General features: G+C 38.0%; 1 protein-coding gene across 1 annotated transcript in view; it reads right to left on the bottom strand.

Annotated features, from left to right (window-relative positions):
• Window positions 1-2,219: 2,219 nt before the first annotated feature.
• The window catches only part of LOC121210024 (uncharacterized), a 94,596-nt gene continuing 83,286 nt past the window's right edge, over window positions 2,220-13,529 (bottom strand). Inside the window, exons 2-3 of the mRNA XM_041082095.1 lie at window positions 3,032-3,381; window positions 2,220-2,251 (exon numbers count right to left, since the gene is read on the bottom strand). Of these exons, the coding sequence (XP_040938029.1) occupies window positions 2,220-2,251; window positions 3,032-3,381 (382 nt within the window). The remainder of the gene's footprint in view (window positions 2,252-3,031; window positions 3,382-13,529) is intronic.

Here is a 13,529-nt window from a genome sequence, read left to right as displayed (position 1 = left end):
AAGTGTGAAGCTTTGTAATGATACATGTTATGGTGATTGATGACTCTTGGATTTTCTTTTTGGCATTTTTGAGTCAGACATCAAGTTCTTTGTGTAACCCATGACCAAAATTGAATGGTATGGTGTCTTGATGCATTCGGCCATGGTAGAAAGTAGATGTGAAATGGTAGTAAGGTGAAGTGCAAAATGTTAGTATTTGATTACTAGTGTATATATGTGTATTAGCCGAGTTTTGAACTTGAAACAAAATGATATATAATCAATACAAGTAACCATACTTGTAGGAAGTATTAAGCATATAATCGGCCTCAACATAGACATGCATATTCGGCCATAGGAAAAAGATTGGTGTTGCACGTATTCGGTTAGAGGCAAGCATATTGATGCTTTTATCTTGGCTTAGACAATCGGCTAAAAGGGAGTGTGGGTTAATATGTTGAGTTGATTCATGATTTCATATGTATGTAACTTTAATGTCTAATGTATATATATGGGCTAAGTACCTTGAGTTCCTCTTTTCGATGCTCAAATGATTAAATCAATTTATTTGTTAAATTAAGCTCAAGAGCAAAGGGGAACTAAACCAATAGAGGGAAGGAAAAAGTGGTCAAATAGCCATCGAAATCGTTCAACAACATCCGAGGTAAGTTTTCGAGTAACGAGACTTAGTTTACGATTTGATTAAGTCATGACGTATGAGCATAACAAATATACGGTGATATGATGATTCTACTTGAATTATATGTTGAGTTAATTAGTCTATACGTATGACGGGTAGCTGTATGTGCATAGAGATCGTGTCATAAAGCAAACTAAACCATGCTGTTTGTATGTGGCTAGTGAGCCGAAAATGGGATTGCTTAATACGTGACTTGTGTTTGAACTCTAATTATGAAAATGAAATATAGATGTGTCATGATTTATTGATATGTGCATGAATATTTGGATGAGAACCGGGCTAAGTCCCGAAGGCATTTGCGCTAGTGACTAGTTCCGGGCTAAGTCCCAAAGGCATTTGTGCGAGTTACTATATCCGGGCTAAGTCCCGAAGGCATTTGTACGAGTTACTATATCCGGGCTAAGTCCCGAAGGCATTGGTGCGAGTTACTATATCCAGGCTATGTCCCAAAGGCATTCGAGCGAGTAGCTATATCCGGTTAAATCCCGAAGGTACTTGGCTTGGGAATGAGCGACCTTTCTGTAATAGTTTCAATTAATAAGCTCGTAAAATCCCAGCGATGAGGTATGTTTCGTATATGCATTGAATTAGTTGATCCCTTACAAATAGTATTCGCTCAGTCGATAAATGAGCTACAGGCCTTTGGCTAAGTTGATCTTTTGTGTATGAATATAAGGGTTGGTAATGTGAAGTAAGTATGATATTGAGAATTTGTGCATATGAAATTATCCGTTTAGCCATATGAATGCTACACTTTAGTTGTGTTTAATTTCATGGCTCAAAACTTACTAAGCATTAAATGCTTACTCCGTTTCTTTGAATCTCTGTTTAATAGATTTTGGTTCGTCAGCTATCAGACTCGGGATTGTCGAAGTCGAAGTCGTCCACACTATCAAAGACCCTTTTGGTATACTTTTGGTTGAACTTTGAAATGGCATGTATAGGACTACCCTTTTTGATGTTGGTCATGTACCTTTCGGTATTGTACAAATTTGGATAGCCATGCGAAAATGGCTTATATATATTTTTGAGCATAATGTTATAATCATTTTGTATGTATATGGTTATTGAGAGGTGTGGATATGCTTGGCAATGATTGGCCATTGGAATGGTTAATCACGATCATACTTTGTGCTCTATATGCTAAAGGGTTAGTTGAATCATGGAAACTATGTAATAGGTAAAGTCTACCTTAAAGGCAGATGCTGACAGCAGCAGTGGTGTGAATTTGAAAAATCACTAAAAATAGTAGAAATGGATTTAAATAGTGAATAAATTATGTAATCGAACCTTGATGAATCTACTTCCATATGGAAGAAACGAAACGGTCATATGAGTCGAATTTTAAGGGATATTTATGTTTTCGTGGGACAGGGCCAGAGCAATTTCTGGATCCCCTGATCTGACTTTGGAAATTCATTATACATTAACCAGAGATAATTAGAATTCAAGCCATATATTTATATATTCCTTTTTGAGTCTAGTTTCAGTAGAAACAAACGGCATAAGTATTGAAGCCCTGTATAAGGAGTTATCGAAGTCACAATGCAGGAAGGTCAGTGTAGTAGAACCCTGTAACAGGGGAGAATTTAACTAATAAAATGTACTAATTGGCTTGACCAAAAATTCTAGAAAAAAATTTGTTGATGGATATATGAGTCTAGTTTCAGAGAAAAATTACGAAACTTATTTTCGAGTTTTGGAACTCAAGATATCATTTTTAAGGTGACAGTGACGCAGTTAGCCACCTGTCTGGAAATTTTTAAAATGGACTGTGAACATACATGAATTATGTCTGTTAGCATCTCGTGGTCGTTTCCGACAACGGTCTCGGGTACGGGGTGTTACAGGTGCTGTCCCTAGAATTAGCTCAATGGTGAATTCAACTTCTCTAATTGGATGCAAACCTAGCAATTCCTCTGGGAATACATTCATATACTCGCATACGACCGGTACTGATTTGATTTTCAATTTGGATTCCTTTTTATTCAATATGTATGCCAAATAAGCTTCATATCATTTTCTCATACATCTCTAAGCAGTCATTGAAGAAATTACCATTGGTGACTTATCTGCATCATCTGATTCAACCCGAAGAATCTCATCGTTTTCACATTTTAATTCCATAATTTTTTTGTCTACAATTCAGTATAGCATCATGTAGTGTCAACCAATCCATACCTAGTATGACATCAAATTCATCCAAAGGAAACAACATCAAGTCGGTCGGAAAACAATGACCTTTAACCATCAAAGGGTATTTCTTACATACTTTATCAACTATCACATGCTTTCCTAACGGGTTTGACACCTTAATCATAAATTCTGTAGACTCGACGGGTATATACATACTAGATGCCAATTTCATACACACATATGAATAAGTAGAGCCAAGGTCTATCAAAGTAATAACATTAGTATCATAAAGAGAAAAATTTCCAGTGACCACATCAAGAGAAGTTGCGTCTTCGCGTGTGCATATGGCATAGGCTCTAGCCGAAGCCCTAGCTTCAGATCTCACTGCTGTATCTTGTGTCACATTCTTACTACCAGACCCATTCCTGGCATTTTTCGAGGGTCTTTCCCTAGAAGCTGCATCACTCGATCTTGAACTCTGAAATCTTTCTTTCTCCATCATCTCAGGACAATCCTTAATAAAGTGGTCTAGAGAACCACATCTAAAACAAGACCCTTCACTCACCCTACAGTTGCCAGAATGACGTCTACAACATTGCTGGCATTCTATCTTGGAAGGTTTAGCATTACCCACACTTGCCACGGATGTAGCCTGAGATCTAAAACTCAAATTCTACTTTCTACGATTCCCATATGAGTGTCCAGCTGACACATGTGAACGGGAGTACATCTCTCTAGGTTTCTTAGACTAAGATGGCAATGACTTACTCTGATATCTCTTTCTTGTGTCTCTAGCCTCAAACTCGACTTTTTTCTTTTCTTTGACCAATTCTTTGGCCTTACAAGCTTGCTTAACGAATACCACAAATTCTTTCAACTCAAGAATACCCACTAATGTCTTAATATCCTCATTAAGTCCATCTTCAAATCTTCTGCACATCTTAGCTTCGGAGGATACACACTCCCGAGCATATTTGCTGAGTCTGACAAATTCTCTTTCATATTCACTAACTATCATATGACCCTATTTCAAATCCAAAAATTCCTTACGCTTCTGATCGATGAACCTTTCACTAATGTATTTCTTTCAGAATTCCTCTTGAAAGAATTTCCAAGTAACCCTCTCTGGTGGTACCACAGATATCAGCGTTCTCCACCAGTGATATGCCGCATCTCTCAACAAAGATATGGCACATTTTAAGCACTCCTCGGGTGTATGGGATAGCTCATCAAATACCCTCATTGAGTTCTCTAACCAGAACTCTACTTTCTCAGGGTCGTCATTATCATTTTCCCTAAATTCCTCAGCACCTTGCTTTCGAATTTTATCAACTGGTGTTCTAGAAAATTTCATAAAATCTATACCTTGAGGCATCACGGGTGCAGGTTGAGGATTTGGGGAGGTAGGGGAGGTTGAGCGTTTGTGTTCATTCGAGCGAACACCGTATACCATGCATTCATCATGTGAAGAAAGGCCTCTCTGCCTCCTTCTTCTCTACTGACAGTTTTGGGTCTACTCTCGAATGGCACCGTAACTTCAGTCAGAGCAGGCGTGTTACTTTCTACATCATCTACCACTACTCTGTCGGGATCCATTTGCTATATGAAAACACATGTTAATATTACTAGGAGTCGTCACACTATCATTATATATATGTATGGCATTTATAGCTAGAGTCAAATACACTAGGTTAGTCCGAGAATCAACTAAACCATAGCTCTAATAACACTAAATGTAACACCCCTTACCCATATCTGACACTGGGACAGAGTACGAGGCATTACCAAACTTGTACTAATACATTCATGCAAAAAGTCAGCCTATAAAATTTTTCTTTAAACCAACTTCATTCATACATACATAAATTGTCCCTAATATTGGCCTACGAGGCCCAAGATAGCCATAAAAAAGATCAGGACTAAATCGAGAACTTTTAGAAAAGTTTGGGAAATTTTCCCTAATACAGAGCCACATGCCCGTGTGAGATAGGGGACACGCCCGTGTGGTCTCTACACGCCTGTGTCCTCCAACCGGGTAACTCTCTGACTATGACGTCAGCACCAATTTAAGGTCACACGGCCGCATCACATGCCTGTGTGGCCAGACCGTGTGACAGTCCTAATTCGACCCTAGTCAGAATGTGGTTTCGGGGCCACAAGACCGAGTCACAAAATTTATTTAAAATTTGGTTGCATATCCTCTATGTGTATTAGTGCATGTGTGAAAATTTGATGTTTTAATTTAGACTTATGAATGTGAATTTCATGTGATTGACTTAGTTGAGAACTTAAGAAAATATGATAGGGGAATATGTAAGGATCAAATAATAACAAAGTGAGGAAACTTGGGTTTGCATGTCAAATTGCCCAAAAACCCAAGTAGTGGCCAGCCAAGCCATGATGCCCCATCCACTAGGTTGAATTTCAATGCAGTTCTTTTATTAGTTAACAATTAAAATAAATTAAAGAAAGGAATTAAAAAGAAAAGATGAATAAAATAAGGAAGGAAGAGGGAGTATTCATCTTCTTTCTTTTTGCAATTGCTGTGAGTTAGGAGAAGGAAGGAAGAAATGCTCTAGACATTCGGCTAACTCAAAAGGGGTTGATTAAGGTAGGATTTATGTTACTTTTACTAATTTCTTGTGAAAATCTAGTTAGTAGCCAATGTCTTATTACAACCCATACGTTAATTTTCTACCTAAAGGGGTACTTAGATGGCATATGGTTAGGAAGAGGTAAATGCTAAGAGTATGGTGCTTTTGATGTTGTGAATGGAAGTAGTGGAAAAGTGAAAGAAAATTTATGTAGAAATGTGGTATATGTGGATTTATAGGATGTTACAAATAGATGTGAAGCCATGCTAGATTAGGAAAAAAAAATTCGGTCAAGTGTTCATGAGATGAAATTTTGTGTTTAGATGAACTAAAGATGATAGTATAGTTGATATCATATATATATGCATATTCGGCCATCAAATTAAGAGCATAGGTGATGCTGAGTCTAAGTTTGCACATTCGGCTATATATATATATATATAAATGATGCCCATTCGTGATATTACTTTTGGATTATATATATAATCGACTAAAAATGAGTAATTAGCAAGGGTGGTTGTCGAATGTCCAATTATATATATATGCATGCGTGATTGGATTATTGATAGTAGGGTGATAGCATATGGTTATTAGCCGAATAGCTCAAAAACATATGGTAGGAAGATAAGAATTAGTCATGTATCTCCTATGATATGAAATCATTAATATTTTGATATAAATGTTTAGCAAGACGGTTAAACTAGTTAATTTATTGATTAAGCTCAAGAAGTTAAAGGAGGAGAATCAAGCAAAGGCAAAGGAAAGAACATCGAGTAGCCGAGTTGGAACCATTTTACCCAACACAAAGTAAGTTATTAAGCATATATTTTGTATTGATTTAAATAATCATAATACCTATGTAATTATGCCGAATGGAATGATATATAAATGCATGTAGTGACAAAATTATCGAGTGTAAAAAGAAGTGAGATGTACTGAGTTGTTGATTTCGACACTAAGTGTGCGGGTATAAACATTTACGATAATGAGATTGGCACTAAGTGTGCGAGTTTAATTGTATAGCACAAAGTGTGCGAGTTTGATTATTAAGCACTAAGTGTGCGGACTTACTATATATTTTCGAATAATTATTAACGTTAAGTGTGCGACTTTATCGAGTAGATCATGGACAGCGGAATGAGTAGATACTTTGAGTTCATGAGGAATAGACGTTATGTTTATATTTGGAACTGAGCTCGATAAGTCTTGAACCTATGTGGTGATTATATTTGAAGTTAGGAACATAAGATTATTGTGGAATAGATGAAATGCTATTATTAGTATAATCTAAACGAAAATAAAATGATGTGTGGAAGTGCGTCAAATATCATATCGAATATCATACGAGATGTCAATGGAGGCTTGGCTAGTTGAGAGCATGTAATGATAAATGTGCGTGAAATTATAGCATAGTCGATATGGATGGGGTACCTAATCTTGCATTAATTGTTTTCTTTTATGATACTTTATAAATGGACGGCAGTGTAATGCTTATGACTTACTGAGTTATATACTCATTTGGTGTGTTTATTTGTCACTTATTTAGGTTCCTTTGATCCATTTTTGTGTGCTCGGGACCATCGTCGAAGTCATCACACCAGCTTGCAACTTTTTGGTATCTTCTTCTTAGTTGGTCTAAGAGAACATTTCGGCATGTATAGGCTATTATGTTTTGTTTGAACCTTGGTATGTATACTTTTAGCCATGCGAAAATGGCATAAATGTTAAGTTGGATTTGGTCTTATGATACTTAGTTATAAGTAATAGTTAAAGTCTATTTGATTATTATGCCATTTGTCATGGCTAATCATTTCCGGTGTTACATTCATGATATGGTTATTGAGTAGTAAGGAAATGCTTGGTAATGATTAGCCTTTGGTATGGCTAGTCATGATCATACTTGGTGATATGTATGTTAAATTACTCTAATAGGTAAAATTTACTCTAATAATGGATGCAGACAGCAGTAGTGATGTGAAATTGAAAAATCACTAAAAATAGTAGAAATGGAATTAAATAATTAATAAAATATGTAATCGAATATAGATGAGTCTATTTTCATATGGAAGAAACAAAACTACCATATGAGCTATATTTTATGAGATGTTTAAATTTTTGTGAAATAGGGCCAGAGCAAATTCTAGATCCCCTGTTCTGACTTTGGAAATTCACCATAAATGTTGTAGAGATAATTAGACGTCATCCTTTATATGTGAAGATTCATTATTGAGTCTAGTTTCATTAGAGAGAAGCGGTATAGGCATTGAATCCCTGTGTAGGGAGATATCTAAGTCGTAATGCTCAGAGGTCAGAGTAGTCAAACCCTGAAACAGGGAAGATTTTAACAAATAAACTGTACTAATTGGCCCAACCAAAAATTTTACAAAAATTTTATTACATATATATATGAGTCTAGTTTCAGGAAAAATTTACAAAATTTGATTTCGAGTTTCGGAACTCAAGATACGAATTTTTAAGTGACTATAATGCAGATTGACAGTTTGTCTGGGAGTTTTAAAATAAATTGTTTGAGCTGTATAAGTGATGAATTAAGCCCGATAACACCTCGTGTTCGACCCCAGTAACGGCCACGGTTTCGGAGTGTTGCATTTTTATTGGTATCAGAGCTATGGTTTAGTCGGTTTAGGACTACCATAGCGTGTATGAGTCTAGCTATACATGCCTTAATGTAGTGTTTAATAGTATGATGACTTCTGACGGCTAAAATTTTTGTTTTGATTAGTAAATGGATCCCGGTTTAGAGAGAACCTTAGCGGATGACGTTGAAAGTGTAGCGGCTGTTCCTGCGCTAGGGACACCGCCTGTTGAACCTCAGTCATCTACGAATAATCAAGATGAGGGGGCAAAACAAGCCTTCTTTACTATGATGAATGAGTGGGTCGCACAATATGCCCGCACTAATCCGGCTGCCCAACCATTCCCGAATTTAAATAATCCGCCCCAGGAGCCCATAATGCCATCAACTACTGATCCTGTAAGGCCGAGTAAACCACCTGTAGACTTGATTAGGAAGCGCGGGGCTGAGGAATTCAGAGCCATAGTTACTGATGATGCTGAAAGGGCCGAGTTCTGGCTTGATAACACCATCCGAGTTTTTGATGAACTGTCCTGCACACCTGATGAGTGTTTAAAGTGTGCTATATCTTTGTTGCGAGACTCAGCCTACTATTGGTGGAGGACCTTGATTACCATAGTCCCGAAGGAACGAGTTACTTGGAATTTCTTTCGAACGGAGTTTCAAAAAATATATATTAGCCAACGGTTCATCGATCAAAAGCATAAGGAATTCTTGGAACTTAAGCAAGGCCGCATGAAAGTATCTGAATACGAACGTGAGTTCGTAAGACTCAGTCGATATGCTCGGGAGTGTGTAGCCGATGAAATCACTATGTGCAAAAGATTTGAGGAAGGATTAAATGAAGATTTAAAGCTACTAGTGGGTATTTTAGAGAAAAGAATTTGTAACACTAGTTAAACGAGCTTGCAAGGCGGAAGAACTTGGAAAGGAGAAAAAGAAGGCAGAATCTGAAGCTAGAGACTTTCGTAAAAGATCAACGAGTAAAACTCCGTTCTCAGCTATAAAGAAGTTCAGGGAGGACACTCACAAACCGAAGACGACTGCGGGAATTTCTATTAGGACACAACCATTAACGGACTCACGAGCTACTTCGGTTGCTAGTGTGGGTAACAATGGCCAAGAAAAACCTGAATGTCCACAATGTGGAAGACGACACATAGGTGAATGTTGGGGTAAGTCCACTAACAGGGCCTGTTACAGATGCGGTTCGAAGGATCACTTCATTAGAGATTGCAAGGAATTTGATGAGAAAAATAAGATGCAAAGTGCAAGACCTAGTGGAACAATGGCTAGGGGTAGACCACCGAGAATTTCAGGAGGTAGGGGTGGTAGTCAGAGAGGGACTTTTGATACGGCTGTTCGATCTGAGACCCGTACTCCTGCTAGAGCATATGCCATCCGTGCACGAGAGGAAGCATCCTCCCCTGATGTTATCACTAGTACTTTCACTCTTTTTGATACTAATGTAATTGCATTAATCAACCCTGGCTCTACTCATTCTTATGTATGTGAGACTTTAACATCCAGTAAGACTATTCCTATTGAGTCTACTGAGTTCGTAATTCGAGTGTCAAATCCTTTGGGTCAATATGCGCTTGTTGACAAAGTGTGTAAGAGATGCCCTCTAATAATCTGAGAATGCTGTTTTCCGGCCGATTTGATGCTTTTACCATTTGATGAATTTGATGTTATTCTTGGTATGGACTGGTTGACCGGATATGACGTAGTGGTGAGTTGCAAAAGAAAAACCATTGATTTAAGGGGTGCAAATAATGAGATAGTCTGAGTTGAGTCTACTGGTTTAAGGGGAGTGCCAGCAATAATATCCTCGATGATCGCTCAGAGATATGTGAGGAAGGGGTGTGAAACATATCTTGCGTATGTATTTGATAGCAAAGAGACGAAAAGGAAACTCGAATCTATACCAGTGGTTTGCGAGTATTCAGATGTTTTTCCTGAGGAGTTACCGGGGTTGCCACCTGTTCGAGAGGTAGAATTTGGCATCAAACTTGTACCTGGTACCACGCCAATCTCGATAACCCCGTATCGTATGGCATTAACGAAATTAAAGGAATTGAAAATTTAGTTGCAAGAATTGACGGATAGAGGTTTTGCTCGACCGAGTTTTTCACCATGGGGTGCACCAGTATTGTTTGTGAAAAAGAAGGATAGAACCATGAGGTTGTGCATCGACTATCGTCAGTTGAATAAAGTAACAATAAAGAATAAATATCCGTTACCGCGTATTGATGATTTGTTTGATCAATTGAAGGGAGCCTCAGTGTTTTCAAAGATAGATTTGAGGTTGGCTTATTATCAGTTGAGAGTTAGAGACTCAGACATACCCAAAACTGCTTTTAGAACGAGATATGGTTACTACGAATTCTTAGTGATGCCGTTTGGGCTTACTAATGCCCCTGCGATATTCATGGATTTAATGAATCGAATTTTCAGACAATACTTGGATCGGTTTGTGGTTGTGTTTATTGATGATATTTTAATTTATTCCCAAGATGAACCTGAACATGCCGAGCATTTGAGATTAGTATTACAGATTTTACGAGACAAGCAGTTATACGCGAAATTCAGTAAATGCGAATTTTGGTTGAGAGAGGTTAGCTTTTTGGGGCACGTCGTATCCGCATCAGGAATTAGAGTTGATCCAAACAAAATTTCGGCCATACTCGATTGGAAACCTCCGAGGAATGTTACTGAAGTTCGGAGCTTTTTGGGACTTGCCGGATACTACCGACAGTTTGTAAAAGGTTTTTCGATGATAGCTGCACCGTTGACAAAACTACTTCAAAAAGATGTTGAGTTTGAATGGTCAGAAAGCTATTAGGAAAGTTTCGATCGGCTAAAACCTGTTTAACTGAAGCTCCAGTGCTAGTACAGCCAGAGTCCGGTAAAGAGTTTGTCATTTATAGTGATGCATCCTTGCTTGGGCTAGGGTGTGTGTTGATGCAATAAGGTCGAGTTGTGGCTTACGCGTCGAGACAATTAAAGCCGCATGAGAGAAACTATCCGACCCATGATCTTGAATTAGCGGCCATAGTGTTCGCCTTGAAAATATGGTGACATTACTTGTTTGGAGAAAGGTGTCATATTTACTCGGACCACAAAAGTCTTAAATATTTGATGGCTCAAAGAGATCTGAATCTGCGACAAAGACGCTGGCTTGAATTGTTGAAAGATAATGAACTTATCATTGATTATCACCCGGGCAAGGCTAACGTGGTTGCCGATGCTTTAAGTCGTAAAGCGCTATTTGCTTTGAGAGCGATGAATGTTCACCTGTCCGTCTCACTCGATAATGTTCTAGTAGCTGAATTAAAGTCCAAACCATTATGGATTAGTCAAATATTTGAATCCCAAAAAGTCGACGATGAATTGGTTGCTAAACGAGCTGAATGTGCTTCAAATGAGGAATCGGAGTTTCAGATTGACGACAATGATTGCTTGACGTTCAAGAGTCGATTATGTGTTCCAAGAAATTCGGAACTTATTTCGATGATTTTGAATGAGGCTCATAATAGCCGAATGTCTATCCACCCGGGTAGCACAAAAATGTACAATGATTTGAAACGTCAGTTTTGGTGGCCTAGTATGAAACGAGACATTTCTGACTTTGTGTCGAAGTTTTGATATGTCAACAAGTGAAAGCAGAACATCAAGTGCCTTCGGGATTACTTCAGCCAATCATGATACCCGAGTGGAAATGGGATCAGGTAACAATGGATTTTGTATCTGGTTTACCATTGACACAGAATAAGAAAGACTCGGTCTGGGTTATTGTTGATAGATTGACAAAGACTACTCATTTTATCCCTGTCCGTACAGATTTTTCGCTCGATAAATTGGCAGAATTATATGTCTCCCAAGTTGTTCGATTGCATGGAGTACTTATTTCTATCATGTCGGATAGAGACCCAAGATTTACGTCGCGATTTTGGAAGAAATTACAAGGAGCATTGGGTACCAAGATGCATTTTAGCACCGCATTTCATCCTCAAACCGATGGTCAATCCGAACGGGTAATTCAGATACTCGAGGATATGTTGAGATGTTGCATCTTGAGTTTAGTGGCTCATGGGAACGGTATTTACCTTTGATTGAATTCACTTACAATAATAGTTTTCAATCAAGCATTAAGATGGCACCTTACGAGGCTTTGTACGGTTGTAAATGCCGTACACCGTTGTTTTAGACTGAGCTCGGTGAGAGTAAAATTTTCGGAATTGATTTGATTAAGGATGCTGAGCAGAAAGTAAAAATGATTCGTGAAAGTCTGAAGGCAACTTCAGATCGTTAGAAGTCGTACGCGGATTTGAAACGAAAAGACATTGAGTATCAGGTTGGAGATAAAGTGTTTCTAAAAGTTTCGCCTTGGAAGAAGATACTCAGATTTGGCCGTAAGGGCAAATTGAGTCCGAGGCTCATTGGGCCGTATGAAATATCCGAATGAGTTAGTCCAGTTGCATATAGATTGATTTTACCCCCCGAACTTGAAAAGATTCATAACATTTTTCATGTCTCAATGCTTCGACGATATAGGTCCGATCCATCACACATAATTACTCCATCTGAGATCGAGATTCAATCTGATTTGAGTTACGAGGAAGAACCGGTTCGCATTCTAACACGTGAAGTAAAAGAATTGTGAAATAAGAAAATCCCATTAGTGAAGGCACTGTGGCATAAACATGGGGTCGAAGAAGCTACTTGGGAGCTCGAGGATTCGGTGAAAGAACGTTATCCAAATTTATTCGCTGGTAAGATTTTCGGGGACGAAAATTTTTGAGTGAGGGAGAGTTGTGACAGTCCTAATTCGACCCTAGTCGGAATGTGGTTTCGGGGCCACAAGACCGAGTCCCAAAATTTATTTAAAATTTGGTTGCATGTCCTCTATGTGTATTAGTGCATGTGTGAAAATTTGATGTTCTAGTTTAGACTTATGAATGTGAATTTCATGTGATTGACTTAGTTGAGAACTTAAGAAAATATGATAGGGGAATATGTAAGGATCAAATAATAATAAAGTGAGGAAACTTGGGTTTGCATGTCAAATTGCCCAAAAACCCAAGTAGTGGCCGGCCAAGCCATGATGCCCCACCCACTAGGTTGAATTTCAATGCAATTCTTTTATTAGTTAACAATTAAAATAAATTAAAGAAAGGAATTAAAAAGAAACGATGAATAAAATAAGGAAGGAAGAGGGAGTATTCATCTTCTTTCTTTTTGCAATTGCCGTGAGTTAGGAGAAGGAAGGAAGAAATGCTCTAGACATTCGGCTAACTCAAAAGGGGTTGATTAAGGTAGGATTTATGTTACTTTTACTAAATTCTTGTGAAAATCTAGTTAGTAGCCAATGTCTTATTACAACCCATATGTTAATTTTCTACCTAAAGGGGTACTTAGATGGCATATGGTTAGGAAGAGGTAGATGCTAAGAGTATGGTGCTTTTGATGTTGTGAATGGAAGTAGTGGAAAAGTGATAGAAAATTTATGTAGAAATGTGGT

The sequence above is a fragment of the Gossypium hirsutum genome, chromosome A11 (genome assembly GCF_007990345.1).
Source record: "Gossypium hirsutum isolate 1008001.06 chromosome A11, Gossypium_hirsutum_v2.1, whole genome shotgun sequence".
Taxonomy (NCBI): domain Eukaryota; kingdom Viridiplantae; phylum Streptophyta; class Magnoliopsida; order Malvales; family Malvaceae; genus Gossypium; species Gossypium hirsutum.
The sequence above is the reverse complement of the archived record's forward strand: the minus strand, read 5'-3'. Positions and strand labels throughout refer to the sequence as shown.